The sequence below is a fragment of the Bufo bufo genome, chromosome 1 (genome assembly GCF_905171765.1).
Source record: "Bufo bufo chromosome 1, aBufBuf1.1, whole genome shotgun sequence".
NCBI classification, from domain to species: domain Eukaryota; kingdom Metazoa; phylum Chordata; class Amphibia; order Anura; family Bufonidae; genus Bufo; species Bufo bufo.
Window position 1 is genome coordinate 523,192,743 of NC_053389.1, and position 19,764 is coordinate 523,212,506.

General features: G+C 42.8%; 1 protein-coding gene across 3 annotated transcripts in view; it reads left to right on the forward strand.

The window, feature by feature from the left end:
- CPED1 (cadherin like and PC-esterase domain containing 1) overlaps window positions 1-19,764 on the forward strand; it is a 463,541-nt gene that overhangs the window by 93,433 nt on the left and 350,344 nt on the right. For all 3 annotated transcript variants that reach the window (XR_005774778.1, XR_005774791.1, XM_040411583.1), the window contains exons 5-7: window positions 10,438-10,588; window positions 13,519-13,672; window positions 18,246-18,379. Coding sequence is in view for 1 of the 3 variants with exons in the window: in XM_040411583.1 (XP_040267517.1) it covers window positions 10,438-10,588; window positions 13,519-13,672; window positions 18,246-18,379 (439 nt within the window). In the remaining 2 variants the exon portion in view is untranslated. The remainder of the gene's footprint in view (window positions 1-10,437; window positions 10,589-13,518; window positions 13,673-18,245; window positions 18,380-19,764) is intronic.

Sequence of the window (19,764 nt, forward strand, 5' to 3'; positions counted from 1 at the left end):
GTGTACTGTAATTACAACTGCTCGGCCCATTCAAATAAACAGGAGAGCTAGTTGTAATTACACTGCACTGCTCCATGCAGCTAAACCTTCAAAGTGCCGCTACCCCTTCAAACAGCTGATCGGCAGGGTTGCCGGAGCTGGACCTCCAGCAATCTAATATTGGGGACCTACCTGACGATGTGTCATGAATATCTTTACAGTGTACTATCAGAGGTCATTGAATAAACACAATACTTACCTCTTAGAATTCCCACTGCTCCAGCGGAAGCCCATTGGTCTTGTTTCTGTCCTGGGAGCAATGACAGGCCTCAGCAGTCCTACCTATTACTATCACTGTGGTTGTCCATACATTGCTCGATCAGTGAGAAGGTGAGACTATTTACAGACATGTGTGCAAATAAAATATTTAGATGCCGCACTGCTCGGCTCTGTGGGTTTTGTGAGAAGGGAAGGCATATTTTTTAAAACATTTAATGAGAAAGCTTTCATAAATAAAGATGGCTAAAAAAAAGGGGGAAAAGCCTGCAACCCCTTCCCCCCTTTAACTTTTAAGCCCCAACAAAGCCTGCCCCACTTCTTCCTACAGTTCTGTTTTTTCAGCATATAACAACCTTTCAGTATTCTGAATAAGTACTGTTCATCCAAGACCATTTATACAATGTATGCCCTCATAGATGTGTGAAACAGCTAACTGGTTGTTTCATCACTTTTGTCTTGATACGTAAAATCCTTCTTGTACTGTACAATGCAGTCTATGGATGTGCAGGTCCATGAGAAATGAGGGATATCAGTGGAATCTTTGTAAAGATATAGTATCATTAAAAGACAATGGCTGCTATTTAATAAGGGATCATTCACACGACCGTGTCGTGTTTTGCGGTCCGCAAATTGCAGATCCGCAAAACACGGATGCTGCCCGTATGCCTTCCGCAATTTGCGGACAAGAATAAGACATGCCTCATAATTTTTGCGGAGCCACAAAACGGAGCAACGAAGTGCTGTCCGCATCTTTTGCGGCCCCATTGAAGTGAATGGGTCCGCACCCGAGCCGCAAAAAATGCGGCTCGGATGCAGACCAAAACCACGGTCATATGAATGAGCCCTAACTGCAAAGAATAGTAGCTTCTTACTAGTAAATGCTTTCTTTTCTGAAGACATTTTTCTCGAAGGGTAGGTTCTGACCCCACACTATTACGGTTTTTGACCAGCCAGAAAGAGGCCAGATCACCACCAGATCCCATTATAGTCAATAGGATCCAGCAGTGAACGCAGTATCTGGCCTAGACGGATCAAGTGAACTCTGCCTTAAAAAAAACGTGTTGTGAACCTACCTCTAGTGCATAAAGTAGTGTTAGAAATCTACAATCTACACCTAGATTATCTATCTCTGATACAAGAATCACATTGAAACAGATTTGCTGTACAATATGATCTTGACATACAGGGAGTGCAGAATTATTAGGCAAGTTGTATTTTTGAGGATTAATTTTATTATTGAACAACAACCATGTTCTCAATGAACCCAAAAAACTCATTAATATCAAAGCTGAATATTTTTGGAAGTAGTTTTTAGTTTGTTTTTAGTTTTAGCTATTTTAGGGGGATATCTGTGTGTGCAGGTGACTATTACTGTGCATAATTATTAGGCAACTTAACAAAAAACAAATATATACCCATTTCAATTATTTATTTTTACCAGTGAAACCAATATAACATCTCAACATTCACAAATATACATTTCTGACATTCAAAAACAAAACAAAAACAAATCAGTGACCAATATAGCCACCTTTCTTTGCAAGGACACTCAAAAGCCTGCCATCCATGGATTCTGTCAGTGTTTTGATCTGTTCACCATCAACATTGCGTGCAGCAGCAACCACAGCCTCCCAGACACTGTTCAGAGAGGTGTACTGTTTTTCCTCCTTGTAAATCTCACATTTGATGATGGACCACAGGTTCTCAATGGGGTTCAGATCAGGTGAACAAGGAGGCCATGTCATTAGATTTTCTTCTTTTATACCCTTTCTTGCCAGCCACGCTGTGGAGTACTTGGACGCGTGTGATGGAGCATTGTCCTGCATGAAAATCATGTTTTTCTTGAAGGATGCAGACTTCTTCCTGTACCACTGCTTGAAGAAGGTGTCTTCCAGAAACTGGCAGTAGGACTGGGAGTTGAGCTTGACTCCATCCTCAACCCGAAAAGGCCCCACAAGCTCATCTTTGATGATACCAGCCCAAACCAGTACTCCACCTCCACCTTGCTGGCGTCTGAGTCGGATTGGAGCTCTCTGCCCTTTACCAATCCAGCCACGGGCCCATCCATCTGACCCATTAAGACTCACTCTCATTTCATCAGTCCATAAAACCTTAGAAAAATCAGTCTTGAGATATTTCTTGGCCCAGTCTTGACGTTTCAGCTTGTGTGTCTTGTTCAGTGGTGGTCGTCTTTCAGCCTTTCTTACCTTGGCCATGTCTCTGAGTATTGCACACCTTGTGCTTTTGGGCACTCCAGTGATGTTGCAGCTCAGAAATATGGCCAAACTGGTGGCAAGTGGCATCTTGGCAGCTGCACGCTTGACTTTTCTCAGTTCATGGGCAGTTATTTTGCGCCTTGGTTTTTCCACACGCTTCTTGCGACCCTGTTGACTATTTTGAATGAAATGCTTGATTGTTCGATGATCACGCTTCAGAAGCTTTGCAATTTTAAGAGTGCTGCATCCCTCTGCAAGATATCTCACTATTTTTGACTTTTCTGAGCCTGTCAAGTCCTTCTTTTGACCCATTTTGCCAAAGGAAAGGACGTTGCCTAATAATTATGCACACCTAATATAGGGTGTTGATGTCATTAGACCACACCCCTTCTCATTACAGAGATGCACATCACCTAATATGCTTAATTGGTAGTAGGCTTTCGAGCCTATACAGCTTGGAGTAAGACAACATGCATAAAGAGGATGATGTGGTCAAAATACTCATTTGCCTAATAATTCTGCACTCCCTGTATGTTGTGGGCTGGTTGGGCAGATTTGGTTGCCTGGTTCCTGATTGTTTGAACTGACTTATCTTCTGCTTCTTTGTACCTACCAACTTGCAAGAGAGGGTTATAGGATCTTCAAATGAATTTTAAATGGATGCACAGGAACGGGTTCCTCTCACTGACAGCCACAGTCAACAACCAGATCAGACTTGCTAGTTTAATAGATATTGTATGTCAAAGTGGAAATTTTCATGTCATATACTGAAGATCTAATCCTGAAAAGTTGTCAAGAACCCGTGTCCATGTGACTCCTTAACCCCTTAAGGACCTAGGACGTACCGGTACGCCCTATTTCCCGAGTCCTTAAGGACCTAGGACGTACCGGTACGCCCTATTTCCCGAGTCCTTAAGGACCGAGGACGTACCGGTACGTCCTGACTTAAAATCGGAACTCCGGCGCCGCAGGGGTTAATCGGAACGGGATTTCGGCTGAAATCATTCAGCCGGCTTCCCGTAACAATGCAGGGGGGGGTCATTTGACCCCCCCGTATCGGCGATCGCAGAAAACCGCAGGTCAATTCAGACCTGCGGTTTTCTGCGTTTCCGGTCCATTCGGGTGTCCTGTGACCCGATGAACCGGAAAAAGACTGCGATCGGTGGCGTAATTATACACCACCTATCGCAGTCCGAGGATTTGGAGAGGCGGTGCTGGCCCTGGTGCTGAATGCCGCTGTCCAGGGTGCTGATTGGTGCAGGGGAGAGAGGCGCGAGATTCAAACTTCCTGCGCTCCTCTCTCCCCTCCTCTTCCTGTCCAGCACCCTGACCGTGCAGCATCGTCCAGCACCAGCTCCTGTGTCCCCCTAATCGGAATCCATCACCCTCCTGCACCCATCGCCACCCAGGTAGGTTAGGGTCAGTGAGGGAGAGGCACCGTTAGGCAGGGAAAGAAGGGAAAAGTAAGTTAAAAAAAAAAAAAAAAAAGTACTTTTATTCCAAACTTCCAAACTTCCATCTAACCCTAACCCAGACCCCTCCTGCCACTTGCCCCCCCACCCACCCCCCACCAGCCACTTCCCCCCCCCCCACCTGCCTCCCCCCCCCACCCACCCCCCACCAGCCCCCCCCACCCCCCACTCACCACCACTTTTTTTTTTCTGCGTGCGCTGACTGGCCGGCACTTTTTAGCGTCCGTCCACTGTTAGCGCATCGCCCGCCCCACCACCCCACCGACCGCTGATCAGCGTTGTACCGCTGATCAGCAAGTTTTAACTTTTTTTTTTTCTAACACTTGCCCATTTTTTTGCCTGGACTTTTTAGTACGCGAACACCCGTTGCCCCCACACACACGCACATATAATAAAGTTTGCCACACACGCACACCTACACGCACACACACCCATGGCCCACCGGATGTTCTCGGCCGAGGAGGCATACGCCCAAATAAGTCCACCGGAGCCCCCTGCCGATGAACTTAGCTGGTGTCCCCCAGTGGACTTTGAGCCTGAGATTCCGGATTTTGCTGGCAATCCTGGAATCCAGATTCCCACAGTGGGGTTTACTGAAATAGACTATTTTAGTTTTTTTTTCAGTAACTCACTGGTGAATTTGATGGTGGAGCAGACGAATCTGTACGCCCAACAGTTCGTCGCTCAAAACCCAGGCTCAGTTTTGGCTAGACCCGGTGGCTGGACGCCGGTCAGTGCAGCCGAAATGAGGACATTTTGGGGCCTCGTGCTGCATATGGGTCTAGTCCAAAAACCCAGTGTCAGGCAATACTGGAGTGGGGACGTCCTATACCAGACCCCACTGTACAGTATGGTCATGATACGTCACCGGTTTGAGGCCATCCGGAAATGTCTGCATTATTCCGATAATGCAGCATGTCCCCCCCGAAGTGATCCTGCCTATGACCGGCTGTATAAGATACGGCCGGTCATCGATCACTTTGGGGCCACATTTCAGCAGGCCTACGTACCTGGAAGGGAGGTCGCGGTTGATGAGTCTCTCGTTGCGTTCAAGGGGAGACTCAGTTTCCGCCAATACATTCCCACAAAGCGGGCGAGGTATGGCGTGAAGCTATACAAAATTTGTGAGAGTGCCTCAGGGTACACTTACAAATTTCGTGTGTACGAGGGGCGAGATTCCCGTATTGAACCCCCAGAATGTCCCCCCACTCTGGGTGTTAGCGGGAAACTCGTGTGGGACCTTATGTACCCACTGCTGGATAATGGTTACCACTTGTACGTGGATAACTTTTATACCAGCATTCCCTTGTTCAGGTCCCTTGCCGCCAGATCCACGTTCGCTTGTGGGACCGTGCGGAAAAATCAACGCGGCCTCCCTGCCTACCCCCTCCAGGTACCTATCCCCAGGGGTGAGACCCGTGCCCTTACCAGTGGAAACCTGTTGCTGGTCAGGTATAAGGACAAGAGGGATGTCCTTATGCTGTCCACAATCCACGGTAACGGCACCACCCCTGTCCCTGTGCGAGGTACCGCGGCAACGGTCCTCAAGCCCGATTGTATCGTCGACTACAATCGGTATATGGGAGGAGTTGATCTCTCTGATCAAGTCCTCACGCCATATAACGCCATGCGCAAAACCCGGGCATGGTACAAAAAAGTTGCGGTCTACTTGGTACAGGTTGCCATGTACAACTCTTTTGTACTATCCCGAAGCGCTGGCAGCACAGGGACATTCCTCCAGTTCTATGAGGCAGTCCTCAAAGACCTGATCTTTTCGGACCGGGAAAGAGCAGGCCGGAGTACCTCGGGAATTGGAGGCGCCCGGATCGTCCCTGGCCAACACTTTCCAGGTGTGGTCCCCCATACTGGAAAGAAGGGACGAACCCAAAAAAAGTGCAGAGTGTGTCACAAGAGGGGGATACGGAAGGACACCACTACTCAATGTGACACTTGCCCCGATCATCCGGGCCTCTGCATTATCAATTGCTTCAGGGAGTATCACACTTCCATGGAGTACTAAATTTTTATAATCCTCAACAGTCCACTAGAGAACATAAAACACTATGGCTCTCAGACTTTGGAGACACGGAAACAATTTTTCTTTCCCCAAAAAATATTAGTTTTAGAGCAGGCATCCTCAAACTGCGGCCCTCCAGATGTTGTAAAACTATAACTCCCAGCATGCCCAGACAACCTACAGCCATCAGCAGGGCATGGTGGGAATTGTAGTTTTACAATATCTGGAGGGCCGCAGTTTTAGGATGCCTGCTTAGTGTCTCCAAAGTCTGAGAGCCATACATATTGGGCATCGTCGCGTGCGTAAAAGTCGTCGCTATAAAAATAACTTTTGACCAAACGCCTCGGATGAACGGTGTTAAAAATATAAAATAAAAACTGTGCCAAAACACCAATTTTTGGGCAAAATTTCAATTTGAATCCATTTTGCCGGTAATAAAGCAAGGGTTAACAGCCAAACAAAACTAAATATTTATTGCCCCGATTCTGTAGTTTGCAGAAACACCCCATATGTGGTCGTAAATGGTTATATAGCCGCACGGCAGGGCATAGAACGAAGGGAACTCCATATGGTTTCTGGAAGGCAGATTTTGATGGACAGTTTTTTTTTTGACACCATTTCCCATTAGAAGCCCCCCCTGATGTAGCCTAGACTAGAAACTCCAAAAAAGTGACCCCATCTAAGAAACTACACCCCTCAAGGTATTCAAAAGTTACTTTACAAACTATGTTAACCCTTTAGGTGTTCCACAAAACCAAATAGTGAATGTAGAAACAATTTTAGAATTACATTTTTTTGTTACATTGCCTCAAAAAAGACTAATATAGAGCAACCAAAAATCAAATTTACCCCAAAAATAGTCCCAAAACAACAACCACCTTATCCCGTAGTTTCCTAGATGGGGTCACTTTTATGGAGTTTCTACTCTAGGGGTGCATCAGGGGGCTTGAAAGGGTACATGGTGTCAATAAACCAGTCCAGCAAAATCTGCCTTCCAAAAATGACGTTCCCCTTCTTCTATGTCCTGCCGTTTAGCCAAATAGTAGTTTACGACCACATATGGGGTGTTTTTGCAAACTACAGAATCAGGGCAACCCATTTTGAGTGTTGTTTGGCAGTTAACCCTTGTTTTACTCCTGGAAAAAATTGATTATATTGGAAAATTTTCCAAAAAATAGAAATTTCAAAATTGTTTCTCCATCTGCCATTAACTCTTGTGGAACACCTAAAGGGTTAACAAAGTTTGTAAACCCAGTTTTGAATACCTTGAGGGGTGTACTTTCTTAGATGGAGTCACTTTTTTGAAATTTCTATTCTAGGGGTGCAACAGGGGGCTTCAAATGGGACATGGTATAAACAAAACCAGTCCTGCCAAATCTGCCTTCCAAAACCCATATGGTGTTCCCCTCCTTCTATGTGCTACCGTTCGGCCAAACAGTAGTTTACAACCACATATGGGGTGTTTATGAAAACTACAGAATCAGGGCAACCCATTTTGAGTGTTGTTTGGCAGTTAACCCTTGTTTTACTCCTGGAAAAAATTGATTATTTTGGAAAATTTTCCAAAAAATATAAATTTCAAAATTGTTTCTCCATCTGCCATTAACTCTTGTGGAACACCTAAAGGGTTAACAAAGTTTGTAAACCCAGTTTTGAATACCTTGAGGGGTGTACTTTCTTAGATGGAGTCACTTTTTTGAAATTTCTATTCTAGGGGTGCAACAGGGGGCTTCAAATGGGACATGGTATAAACAAAACCAGTCCTGCCAAATCTGCCTTCCAAAACCCATATGGTGTTCCCCTCCTTCTATGTGCTACCGTTCGGCCAAACAGTAGTTTACGACCACATATGGGGTGTTTTTGCAAACTACAGAATCAGGGCAACCCATTTTGAGTGTTGTTTGGCAGTTAACCCTTGTTTTACTCCTGGAAAAAATTGATTATATTGGAAAATTTTCCAAAAAATAGAAATTTCAAAATTGTTTCTCCATCTGCCATTAACTCTTGTGGAACACCTAAAGGGTTAACAAAGTTTGTAAACCCAGTTTTGAATACCTTGAGGGGTGTACTTTCTTAGATGGAGTCACTTTTTTGAAATTTCTATTCTAGGGGTGCAACAGGGGGCTTCAAATGGGACATGGTATAAACAAAACCAGTCCTGCCAAATCTGCCTTCCAAAACCCATATGGTGTTCCCCTCCTTCTATGTGCTACCGTTCGGCCAAACAGTAGTTTACGACCACATATGGGGTGTTTTTGCAAACTACAGAATCAGGGCAACCCATTTTGAGTGTTGTTTGGCAGTTAACCCTTGTTTTACTCCTGGAAAAAATTGATTATATTGGAAAATTTTCCAAAAAATAGAAATTTCAAAATTGTTTCTCCATCTGCCATTAACTCTTGTGGAACACCTAAAGGGTTAACAAAGTTTGTAAACCCAGTTTTGAATACCTTGAGGGGTGTACTTTCTTAGATGGAGTCACTTTTTTGAAATTTCTATTCTAGGGGTGCAACAGGGGGCTTCAAATGGGACATGGTATAAACAAAACCAGTCCTGCCAAATCTGCCTTCCAAAACCCATATGGTGTTCCCCTCCTTCTATGTGCTACCGTTCGGCCAAACAGTAGTTTACGACCACATATGGGGTGTTTTTGCAAACTACAGAATCAGGGCAACCCATTTTGAGTGTTGTTTGGCAGTTAACCCTTGTTTTACTCCTGGAAAAAATTGATTATATTGGAAAATTTTCCAAAAAATAGAAATTTCAAAATTGTTTCTCCATCTGCCATTAACTCTTGTGGAACACCTAAAGGGTTAACAAAGTTTGTAAACCCAGTTTTGAATACCTTGAGGGGTGTACTTTCTTAGATGGAGTCACTTTTTTGAAATTTCTATTCTAGGGGTGCAACAGGGGGCTTCAAATGGGACATGGTATAAACAAAACCAGTCCTACCAAATCTGCCTTCCAAAACCCATATGGTGTTCCCCTCCTTCTATGTGCTACCGTTCGGCCAAACAGTAGTTTACGACCACATATGGGGTGTTTTTGCAAACTACAGAATCAGGGCAACCCATTTTGAGTGTTGTTTGGCAGTTAACCCTTGTTTTACTCCTGGAAAAAATTGATTATATTGGAAAATTTTCCAAAAAATAGAAATTTCAAAATTGTTTCTCCATCTGCCATTAACTCTTCTGGAACACCTAAAGGGTTAACAAAGTTTGTAAACCCAGTTTTGAATACCTTGAGGGGTGTACTTTCTTAGATGGAGTCACTTTTTTGAAATTTCTATTCTAGGGGTGCAACAGGGGGCTTCAAATGGGACATGGTATAAACAAAACCAGTCCTGCCAAATCTGCCTTCCAAAACCCATATGGTGTTCCCCTCCTTCTATGTGCTACCGTTCGGCCAAACAGTAGTTTACGACCACATATGGGGTGTTTTTGCAAACTACAGAATCAGGGCAACCCATTTTGAGTGTTGTTTGGCAGTTAACCCTTGTTTTACTCCTGGAAAAAATTGATTATATTGGAAAATTTTCCAAAAAATATAAATTTCAAAATTGTTTCTCCATCTGCCATTAACTCTTGTGGAACACCTAAAGGGTTAACAAAGTTTGAAAAAACAGTTTTGAATACCTTGAGGGGTGTAGTTTCTAGAATGGGGTCATTTTTGGGAGGTTTCTATTATCTAAGCCTCACAATATGACTTCAAACCTGAACTGGTCCATAAAAAGTGGGATTTTGAAGATTTCTGAAAATTTCAAAATTTGCTTCTAAACTTCTAAGCCTTGTAACATCCCCAAAAAATAAAATATCATTCCCAAAACAATTCAAGCATGAAGTAGACATATGGGGAATGTAAAGTCATCACAATTTTTGGGGGTATTACTATGTATTACAGAGGTAGAGAAACTGAAAATTTGAAATTTGCTAATTTTTCAAAATTTACGGTAAAAATTGTATTTTTTTATGCAAAAAAATTAACTTTTTTGACCCAATTTTAGCAGTGTCATGAAGTACAATATGTGACGAAAAAACAATCTCAGAACGGCCTGGGTAAGTCAAAGCGTTTTAAAGTTATGAGCACTTAAAGTGACACTGGTCAGATTTGCAAAAAATGGCCTGGTCCTTAAGGTGAAAATGAGCCTGGTCCTTAAGGTGAAAATGAGCCCGGTCCTTAAGGGGTTAAGGTGGGGGCTGTAGAACCTCCTGCTCTGGAGGACATGGCACATGCATTACAAGGACTGATACTGATTGGAATGGCTGGCATGTCATTCTACATCTAGAAATGTATGCCTAGATAGTAGAACCAAGGCTATCTGTTGGGCACCTCACTAGCTTCTGTACAAAAAGAAGTCATCTTTGCAAGAAAAGCACTTCAGTGTCTAGACTTGACCTGCACCTGGCTTTACACACAGAATCTGCACATCATAAATGACATTTTTCCTTCCTGTTATATTTCAATGTCTCTATAGAACTGCAGGATCTCTCAGTTTGTGCACATCATTCCGAAGGATCATGGGAAAGAAAGATAACCACAGCTATTTTCATGTCAGATAACAGCAAAAACAAGTATCAATACCTAACCACTCAGGGCATAAACCAGCTACTGGCGAGTCCGTATAGGTAAGTATGATGTTGTTTTATGGATACTGTCTACCCATTGCTTATTACTTACCTGCTCAATCACTAGGATTCATGGCGTCATGCCCTGACCAAGTACTGAGGTCAGGCCATGGCACATTTTTACTGCTACTATTCTGGAACAATGGTTGCTTTAAAGGTCATCTGTCAGCAGATTTGTACCTATGACAATGGCTGACCTGTTACATATGCACTTGGCAGCTGAAGACATCTGTGTTGGTCCCATGTTCATATGTGTCCGCATTGCTGAGAAAAATGATGTTTTTATATGCAAATTAGCCTCTAGGAGCAACGGGGGCGTTGCTGTTACACCTAGAGGCTCTGCTCTCTCTGCAACTGCCACCCACTCTGCACTTTAATTGACTTTAGGAGCAGTCAGGGCCAGGCATAATGACATTTTCACTGCCTGGTCCTGTCAATCAAAGTGCAGAGGGCGCGGCTGTTGCAGAGAGAGCAGAGCCTCTAGCAGTAATGGCAAAGTCCCCATTGCTCCTTTAGGCTCATTTGCATATATTAAAACTTAATTTTTCTCAGCAATGCGGGCACTTATGAACATGAGACCAACACAAAGTGCACATGTAACAGGTCAGTTTTATAGGTATAAATCTGCTGAAAGATGCCCTTTAAAAACAAATATGGGGGTCCCACTAGATTTTACCTCCATCGGCTTTAATCAAGCCCTGATTGAGGTACACGTATTGTGGCTGCAATTTTTCTTGTATTTTTTCTGTGAATATGACTAAAGGAAAACATGCCTTTTTCAAGTTATTTATTTTAAAACTGAAGAAACTTTCACCATTGTCCTTTTTGATTTCATTACAAAGGGTGAAATCTGTGGCTGAAACCTGCAGCACAAATTGACATGCTTTGGATGTTACTTCAGACTATCACTTTTCTAATCCTGGAATGCCCCTTTAATTTCAAATCCACATTAAGGCCTCTTTCACACGGATGTCCCGGATTTGCTCTGGATGCGTCGCGTGTGCATTGCGGGAAAACCGTGTGAGTAGGCACACAATTGCAGTCAGTTTTGACTGCGATTGCTTTCCGATGTTCAGTTTTTTCCGCCCAAGTGCAATGCGTTTTGCACGCGCGTGAGAAAAAACTGAATGTGGTACCCAGACCCGAACCCGGACTTCTTTACTGAAGTTCGGGTTTGGGTTAGGTGTTCTATTCATTTTATTATTTTCTATTATAACATGGTTATAAAGGAAAATAATAGCATTCTTAATACTAAAATGTTGCTTGAAGGGTTAAAAAAATAAATAAAATTAACTCACCTCATCCACTTGATTGCGCAGCCGGCATCGTCTTCTTTCTTCTTCTTTCAGGACCTGCCAAAGGACCTTTGATGACGTAATCGCGCTCACCACGCTCATCCATCTATCTTCATTCAGCAGGACCTGCGCTGACGTGACCACGCTCACCACGTGGTGAGCGCGAGTACGTCATCAAATGTCCTTTTGCAGGTCCTGAAAGAAGAAGAAAGAAGACGATGCCGGCTGCGCGAACAAGTCGATGAGGTGAGTTAATTTTTTTGAATTTTTTTAACCCCTAAAGCCACATTTTAGTAAGCATTCTGTATTAAGATTGCTATTATTTTCCTTTATAACCATGTTATAAGGGAAAATAATACAGTAAATTGACTTATCAATCTACTAGCATCATCTCCTAGCAACCATGCGTGAAAATCGCACTTGCTTGCGGATGCTTGCGATTTTCACGCATCCCCATTCATTTCTATGGGGCCTGCATTGCGTGAAAAACGCAGAATATAGAACAAGTGATGCGTGAAAATCACCGCTTATCTGCACAGCCTACAGATCTATACAGATCTACCAGACGTTAAAGCAATTCCTAGTGCGGTAACACACAAGCTTATCACACTGGCTTAATTTAACAATGTACAAAGCTTCTAAAGCTTAAAGTTGGTATTGAGTTATATGGTCAGGATTGTAAATTCGCCCACTGATGTTGACACTTGCTACATCTATATGTTACATGTAAATCCGTAGTGGCAATCAGATTTTACACCATGTGTGGACATCCTCCAGGTAAAAGGTATTTCCTTCATTGTTTTCCGGGCACAGCCACTACCAAATGTGTAATAAACAATGAAGAGGATGTAACAAAACACCCCTCAGTCAGGTGATCTACTGGAGTATTTGGAGTCAGACCCCTCGCCTTCCTCCACTAATCTAATTTGAAACTCCTACTAGGTGCTTTCTACAGGCTGGGGGAATGGGGAACTGGGATCCACCATTGTGGTGATCGGTGGCAGTCCCAGCAGTCATACCTACACCAATCGAGGAATTGTTATCTAATTAAAAGAAATACACCTTTAACTCGAATTACTGTACAGCAAAACAAATGTACCCTTTTCAATATGGCTGAAGAAAAGTCCAAAACTATAACCTACCATACTGTGCAAAGGTTTTAGGTAGGTGCGGAAAAAATGCTGCAAAGTAATAATGCTTTAAAATATAAGTGTTAATACTTTATTTTTATCAATTAACAAAATGCTAAGTAACTCAACAAAAAAGAAATTTAAATCCCTGATCTGTGGTTACTTCTCTTGGAACAACCTCCATTCTGAGTTCCTTCAAAAACTGGGTGCAAGTACCTAGAAGAATTGATGTTGTTTTGAAGGCAAAGGGTGGTCTCCCTCCTAGACATCTTATTCCGATTTGAGCTCAGAGATTGGATTTACAGTTCCCTTTTATTCATTCACTGTGCACTTTGTTAATTGATAAAAATAATCTAATAACACTCCTATTGTCGAAAGCATTCTTATTTTGCAGAATTTTTTCCACGCCTGCCTAAAACTTTTGCACAGTACTGTATATCCTAGAGACAGCACCTTTATGTAGAGGTGATAAATGACAGACTGGCTATAACATCTCTTGTTACAGAAATGTGTACCATCATCGTGACCATCGCCCATTTCAAGACTTTCCAGTGATTAGGACATTTGTAGTCATCACATCTCTGTCACCACTTCGTGCTTTTCTTCACTCCATGGCAATGGTTCAGGCTGAGCCGAAGAAACAATTTGTTCCATTGCAGGTAATTAAATACCTTATGGAGTACATTAAAGAATTGATACACCATGACAGAATCTGATGGACCCTACTATAAGTCTTTGGTGTCCTTCGGGCAATGTTGGTGTCCCTCATGTAACAGACCCATCACAGATTCAATTCTGTTCTGTTTCTGCTTTTGTAGTGAAACAGAAGATGGAATTTATAAAGTAATCTGAAGAAGAAGTTTGTTGGCCTTAAAACCATGTATCTCGGAACTACAGATGTGTAAAACTTTACTGAGACACATTGCAGTTTGTGACTGCAGTACCGTATGTTTGCACTAGGTGGCTCTAAAGGCTCATACCTCACATGATTATTTCACAAAGTTTTCCTCCTCCTATTTTTTACTGTACCTCCTTAGTCTTTTCTTGGTCTTAGGTCTCCACTCTTTAACAGCTAAAGTGATAAGATTTTCCTGAGCATTTTTAGGCTTTCAGTTACCAGCATAATATAGAGAAGTAGTGGCGAACCTATGGCACGGGTGCCAGGGACAGCACTCATAGCCCTCTCTGTGGGCACCCATGCCCTGGAAAAAGTCTATGGTGTACCATTATGACTTAGACTTTTCCTGCCGTTCTTCAGCGCAGGGCACACTATGAACAGCACAGGCAGCGCACTGAATGTAGGTAGGCTATTATAACTGAATGATAAAGTATATGGAAGTTATACTACTGTATATTGGACTGTAGTATTCAGGTTAAATTGCAGTGTTGGCACTTTGCGATAAATAAGTGGGTTTTGGGTTGCATGTTGGGCACTCTGCCTCTAAACGGTTCACCACCAGATTTTGGCAGATTTTGTTGCAAAAAATTTCTGGGACTGAAAATCGGTTCCATTCATCTTTTGCAGGAAGCACATGGATTCCTGCAAGCCTCATTCAACTGAATTGAAATGCTTTTCAGTCGAAGGAATTTTCTGGCACAAAATCTGCCTCATGGGAAGTCACCTTTGGGCTTTGTTCATATCTGCATCATAGGTTCTGTCAATATGGGACAACATAGCTCAGCATGCAGTGCTGTTAGAGCAGAAGCCTGATAGATCCCATTATGTTCGAGCGACGTTAGAAATATCATGACGCATTGATATCTATTTTTTGAACCTGTTACCAATTGGCCATCATGACTAATGCAGACACCCCAAAATGATTACAATAAAAAAAAACATACTGCAAAAAATACAACTGTATACTCACCATACAGAACTGATGGCGGTATTTATGGTGACCTAAGTATAGCAGAAACCCATAGAACCATCTTGCAGCCCTGGTCTTCTTATGGCTTTAATATAAAACATAACAGGATTTTCTGGTAATGATTTTTTATCAAGTGTCCGCAGCATGCCCCCTAAAACAGAAGACTCATACTGACCTGCTCCACACTGCTTCAGTCCCCTGTGCTGCCTCTGATGTCTTCCTTTTCTGGTCCCTGCTCTGTTTTCTACTGGTGCTACAAGCTCCACTGCACCCACTGACTGGCTTCAGCGGCGATGTGTTACTTGTGGCCAGGTCCCTCCTGGAGCAGTGTATGTGACCATGCCCATGGCCAGCTGGATGTAAAATGAGCGGGGACCAGAATATGGAGACAGTGGAAGCAGCACAGACAGGGATACTAAAAGGGGCCCCGTTTTGTCCGGTCCAAATTGATGGAAAGCAGGGCCAACACAAATAGACGGGGCCAGCAATATCACATTGTGGCACATTATACCACCCCCAACAGAGCCAAATACCACAGTCCATCACAAAATACTGCCAGCTGCACTAAATACATCCCTAAGAACATCCACTGGCCAACCATGAGGAGGGCTCAGATGGCCCACCGGGACATTTCCCTGTAAGGTCTATGGCCAATCCACCCCTGAGTGCAGAGGCGCAGAGCAGGTAAGTATGAAGCTTCTCATCGGGGGCCTGCTGTGGGAACTTGATAAAAAATAATTATTACCAGAAAACCTCTTTAAAACCTTATTATGTAAAACTGGCCTAAATGATCTCCAAAGCTTAGTAGTTTCCACCCTGTAGTCGCATATTTTAGCTTTATACTGGTACCTCTCTTCCCAAATTTGGTGGAAAAAAACCCACAATGAGAAACACACGGCACTGCAAGCACTATTGTGTAAGACCGCAGCCATGTGCCCATAACGTTTCTGCTCATTGACCTCCTGGCTGTTCATATCTGCAGCCACACACGTTTCTCTACATTGAGATACAGTTAAATGAACAAGTAGTTTGTGCTTTCCTTCCTTCTAAAAACACTGATTGCTTTCTAAACTGAGGAAGTATCTTGGAATATTTCCTTTCATCAGATGCCAGAAGAATGTAAAAATGAATATCTTATCAATTTCAAGTGCTTGACCAAGTAATTAAACATTCAGTCCTTTGCCCAGGAGCAAAACAGTTATTACTGATCCAAAGCAAATGTTAAGAATGTTTACAGCCTTAGATCATTGAACGGAATAACCACAGCCGGATAGCAGGGGCAAGGAAGTCCGTCAGACATCGGGCTACTATGTATGGCTTCCTTTCTTATCAGGCTTCTCAGCCATGCAGTATCTAGTGTATCTATCTGTCTTAAAGGGGTTGTGTCACTTCAGCAAGTGGCATTTATCATGTACAGAAAGTTAATACAAGGCACTTATTAATGTATGGTGATTGTCCATGTTGCCTCCTTTGCTGGCTGGATTCATTTTTCCATCACATTATACACTGCTCATATCCAGGGGTTACTTGCTTACACTCTATGGGAAAAAGCACTGGCTTGACTGGTGGCCGGGAGCACGGGAGTGCACATAGTCTGGCACTTTTTCCTACAGTTGCAAGCACAACCACCACTGCTGGATTGCAGGGTGGTCATAACCATAGAAAACAGCAGTGTATAATGTGATGGCAAAATGACTCAAGCCAGTAAAGGAAGCAATATGGACAACCACAATGCCTTAGTAAGTGGCTTGTAACTTTCTCTACATGATAAATGCCATTTGCAGAAGTGAGACAACCCCTTTAACTGTAATATCCATTCCTTAGTGTTGTCATGTCACTGGATTCTTCTAGTGTAAATGCCAAACGATTTCTATGTGGTGATGTAGCTTAAAGGGGTTGTCCCACGAAAAATATTCTGCAGTTTTCAAACCAGCACCTGGATCTGAATACTTTTGTAACTGCATGTAATTATTCAATAAAATATATCTGTATAGTGCCACTTAATTTCTTATTTCTTTGACCTGCTCACTGAGAAGGCCGCACATGCTCAGTTCCATCCTTCAACTGCCTCCTGAGCTGTGATAGGGAGAGCTGAGACACGCCCCTTAGCTGCAGCAGATAAGACCCTCCCCTTGAGCTGTCAGCTTGATATAAATCTAGCAGAGCAATGAATGGGGAGATCTCTGGACCCATGTGAGGTACAGGACTGCTTCTAGCTTTGTTAGAAAGGTACTATCATGTACTGTACGATTTTCATTTTTTACCTATTCGTGGGATAACCCCTTTAATGTAAAAAAATGAAAATCTGAGTTTATATCGCACATTACAATACCTTTCTAACAAAGCTAGAACCAGTCCTGTACCTCACATGGATCCAGAGATCTCCCCATTCATTGCTCTGCTAGATTTATATCAAGCTGGTAGCCCAAGGGGAGGGTCTTTTCTACTGCAGCTAAATGGGCGTATCTGCCCCCCCCCCCCCCCCCCCATCACAGCTCAGGAGGAAGTTAACTGAGCATGTGCGTCCTTAGTGAGCAGGACAAAGAAATAAGAAAAAAAACAGCAGGTGGCGCTATGCATATATATTGTATTGAATAATTACATGCAATTACTAAAGTATTCAGATCCAGGTGGTGGTTGGAGAACTGTAGAATATTTATCGTGGGACAACTCCTTTAAAGAGGACCTGTCACCTTCTGACACCTCCATTTTGGTAGATACCTGCATTCGCCATGTAATAACATTTCTGGGGCTACTTGGTCCATCTGGGTGTTACTAGATGGGAGGGTATGCCTGCACATCCTGACACTATCCAATCAGTGCTGCCAGTGTGAAACTGTGCAAAGGACACCCCCAACTGGTAACACTCAGAAGGACCTTTTTTTTGCAAAATGCTGACAGTTCATTTAGAAACTAGTAGGAATAATAGAGGAATGTCACAACATATAATTATGAGAAAAGATACGCCAACATTGTTATTACATGGTGAATGTAATAGCTACTAAATCATGTCAGGAGAGATAACAGGGCCTCTTTCAAGCACAGTATAGAATTTCAGGCAAATAACATTGAAAGTGTGGTAGTGATTGCATTGCATCTTCGTGGAAAAGCACTTAAGTGGCATTTCAGTTTGTGAGTATCATCTTACAGGCGTTTTCTTGGATTGAGGAGAGGTTTGATGACAGGACGTGTGTACATGGACAATGATCGTCTTGCAGATTTTTTCTAAATGCTGGTACATGTGATTGACAGCTATTCAGATGATGAATGGCTGAAGACAGCATCAATTAATCACAGTAAATATCTGTCTTCTATTCTCAATTCTCTGGTAAAATGTGTGGCATTCATGTTACTCTCATCACAGCTTCAGAAGTTTTATCGACAATTCTTCAAGTCAGAATCTCCATTACAAGACCTTAACGCCTTAAAGGAGATGATCAGCAAATTGTTGCTCACCTTGGAGGTGATAAGTGAAGCCGGACAAAATTCACTAAACAGGTAAAGTAGAGATGGCAATGTTATAACAGCAGTAGCGTTGTATGCCTATGTACATGATCCTGCAGTATTTGGTATTACACATGTAATGGAAGAATTGTGCCCATTCATTGTACTACCACTTGTGTCCAGCTCATATCAATCTTAGTGCAGTCATCTAATTATATACCACTATTACAAGGCCATTACAAACAATTCATGGACAGTAGAGCCTTCATTTTTAGATATGCCTGAAGATTACTACAGGACCTATTCCCCTTTATTATTTTCCTTTACAATCTGAAAGACTGTTTCCCCTTTAAGGCCTCTTGCAGATGAGCGTGTCCTGTGCGGAACCCATGCTCCATGTGTGAGCGTGATTCCCCATTATGGACACTGCTCCTTTACAGGAACATGCTGCATTTTAATGATTTATAATGCTGTGTGTCTCTGCATGACCTTACTGCTGCAGAATTAGGGCTCATTCACACGACCGTATGAATGAGTCCTCCGCATCCATAGTTGTGTTCTACGGCCATGCAAAAAAGATAGAGCATGTCTTATTCTTGTCCGAATAGGCATTTTTGATCATAGCGGTGGCCATGTGCAGTCTGCAAATAGCGGAATGCACATGAGCAGTTATCCGTGTTTTGCGGATCCGCAATTTGCGGACCGCAAAACACTACGGTCGGGTGACTGTAGCCTTATACTTAAGCAAAACTTCGTGGCACTTTGCCGTCTGTTTGCTGCTGGAAGTCGGGTTCCCACCCCGTCTTATAATAAATATAGAAACTCCAGCGATTGTGTTGCAAAAAAAGGATTTTTTTTATTGGTATTGCGGCTGTGTACAAGTGACGTTTCGGCCACACATTGGCCTTCATCAGACTGCAGCAAAAGAAAAAGACAATATAATCAAACAAATATACATTTAAATATACCATGGCAAATGAAAAAAAAGGAAAAAAAGGAAATTAGTAAAAAAAGGAAAAGAAAAAACATGATACATGCTAAATGAGATCCAGAGGGCTCTGTAATCATATCCACATGTCAATCAATAGTCAATCATCAATCATAGATCCAGGGGTATCGGTCGGGTCCCATAGTGGGGGTACATCAGCGGGAATCATGTTAAAGGACATAATGTCCAGATGAAGGAAAGTCCACAATGTATATAAATAATACATGAATACCAGCAACATCACAGAGGCATTGTCATATTCATACAATAGTTTAAGTGGCTGCAGCTCTCACCTCTACCTTCAATCCATGAAGCACGGAAAAAAGGCCAGAACTGGGCCTTATAGGGTATCCAATGGAAAAAGGGAATCCAGCGTCTTATGGAATAAAAAAGGTTCTTTATTGGCTCATCATATAAAATCCACCAAAGTCACAGGAAAATAACATCAAAG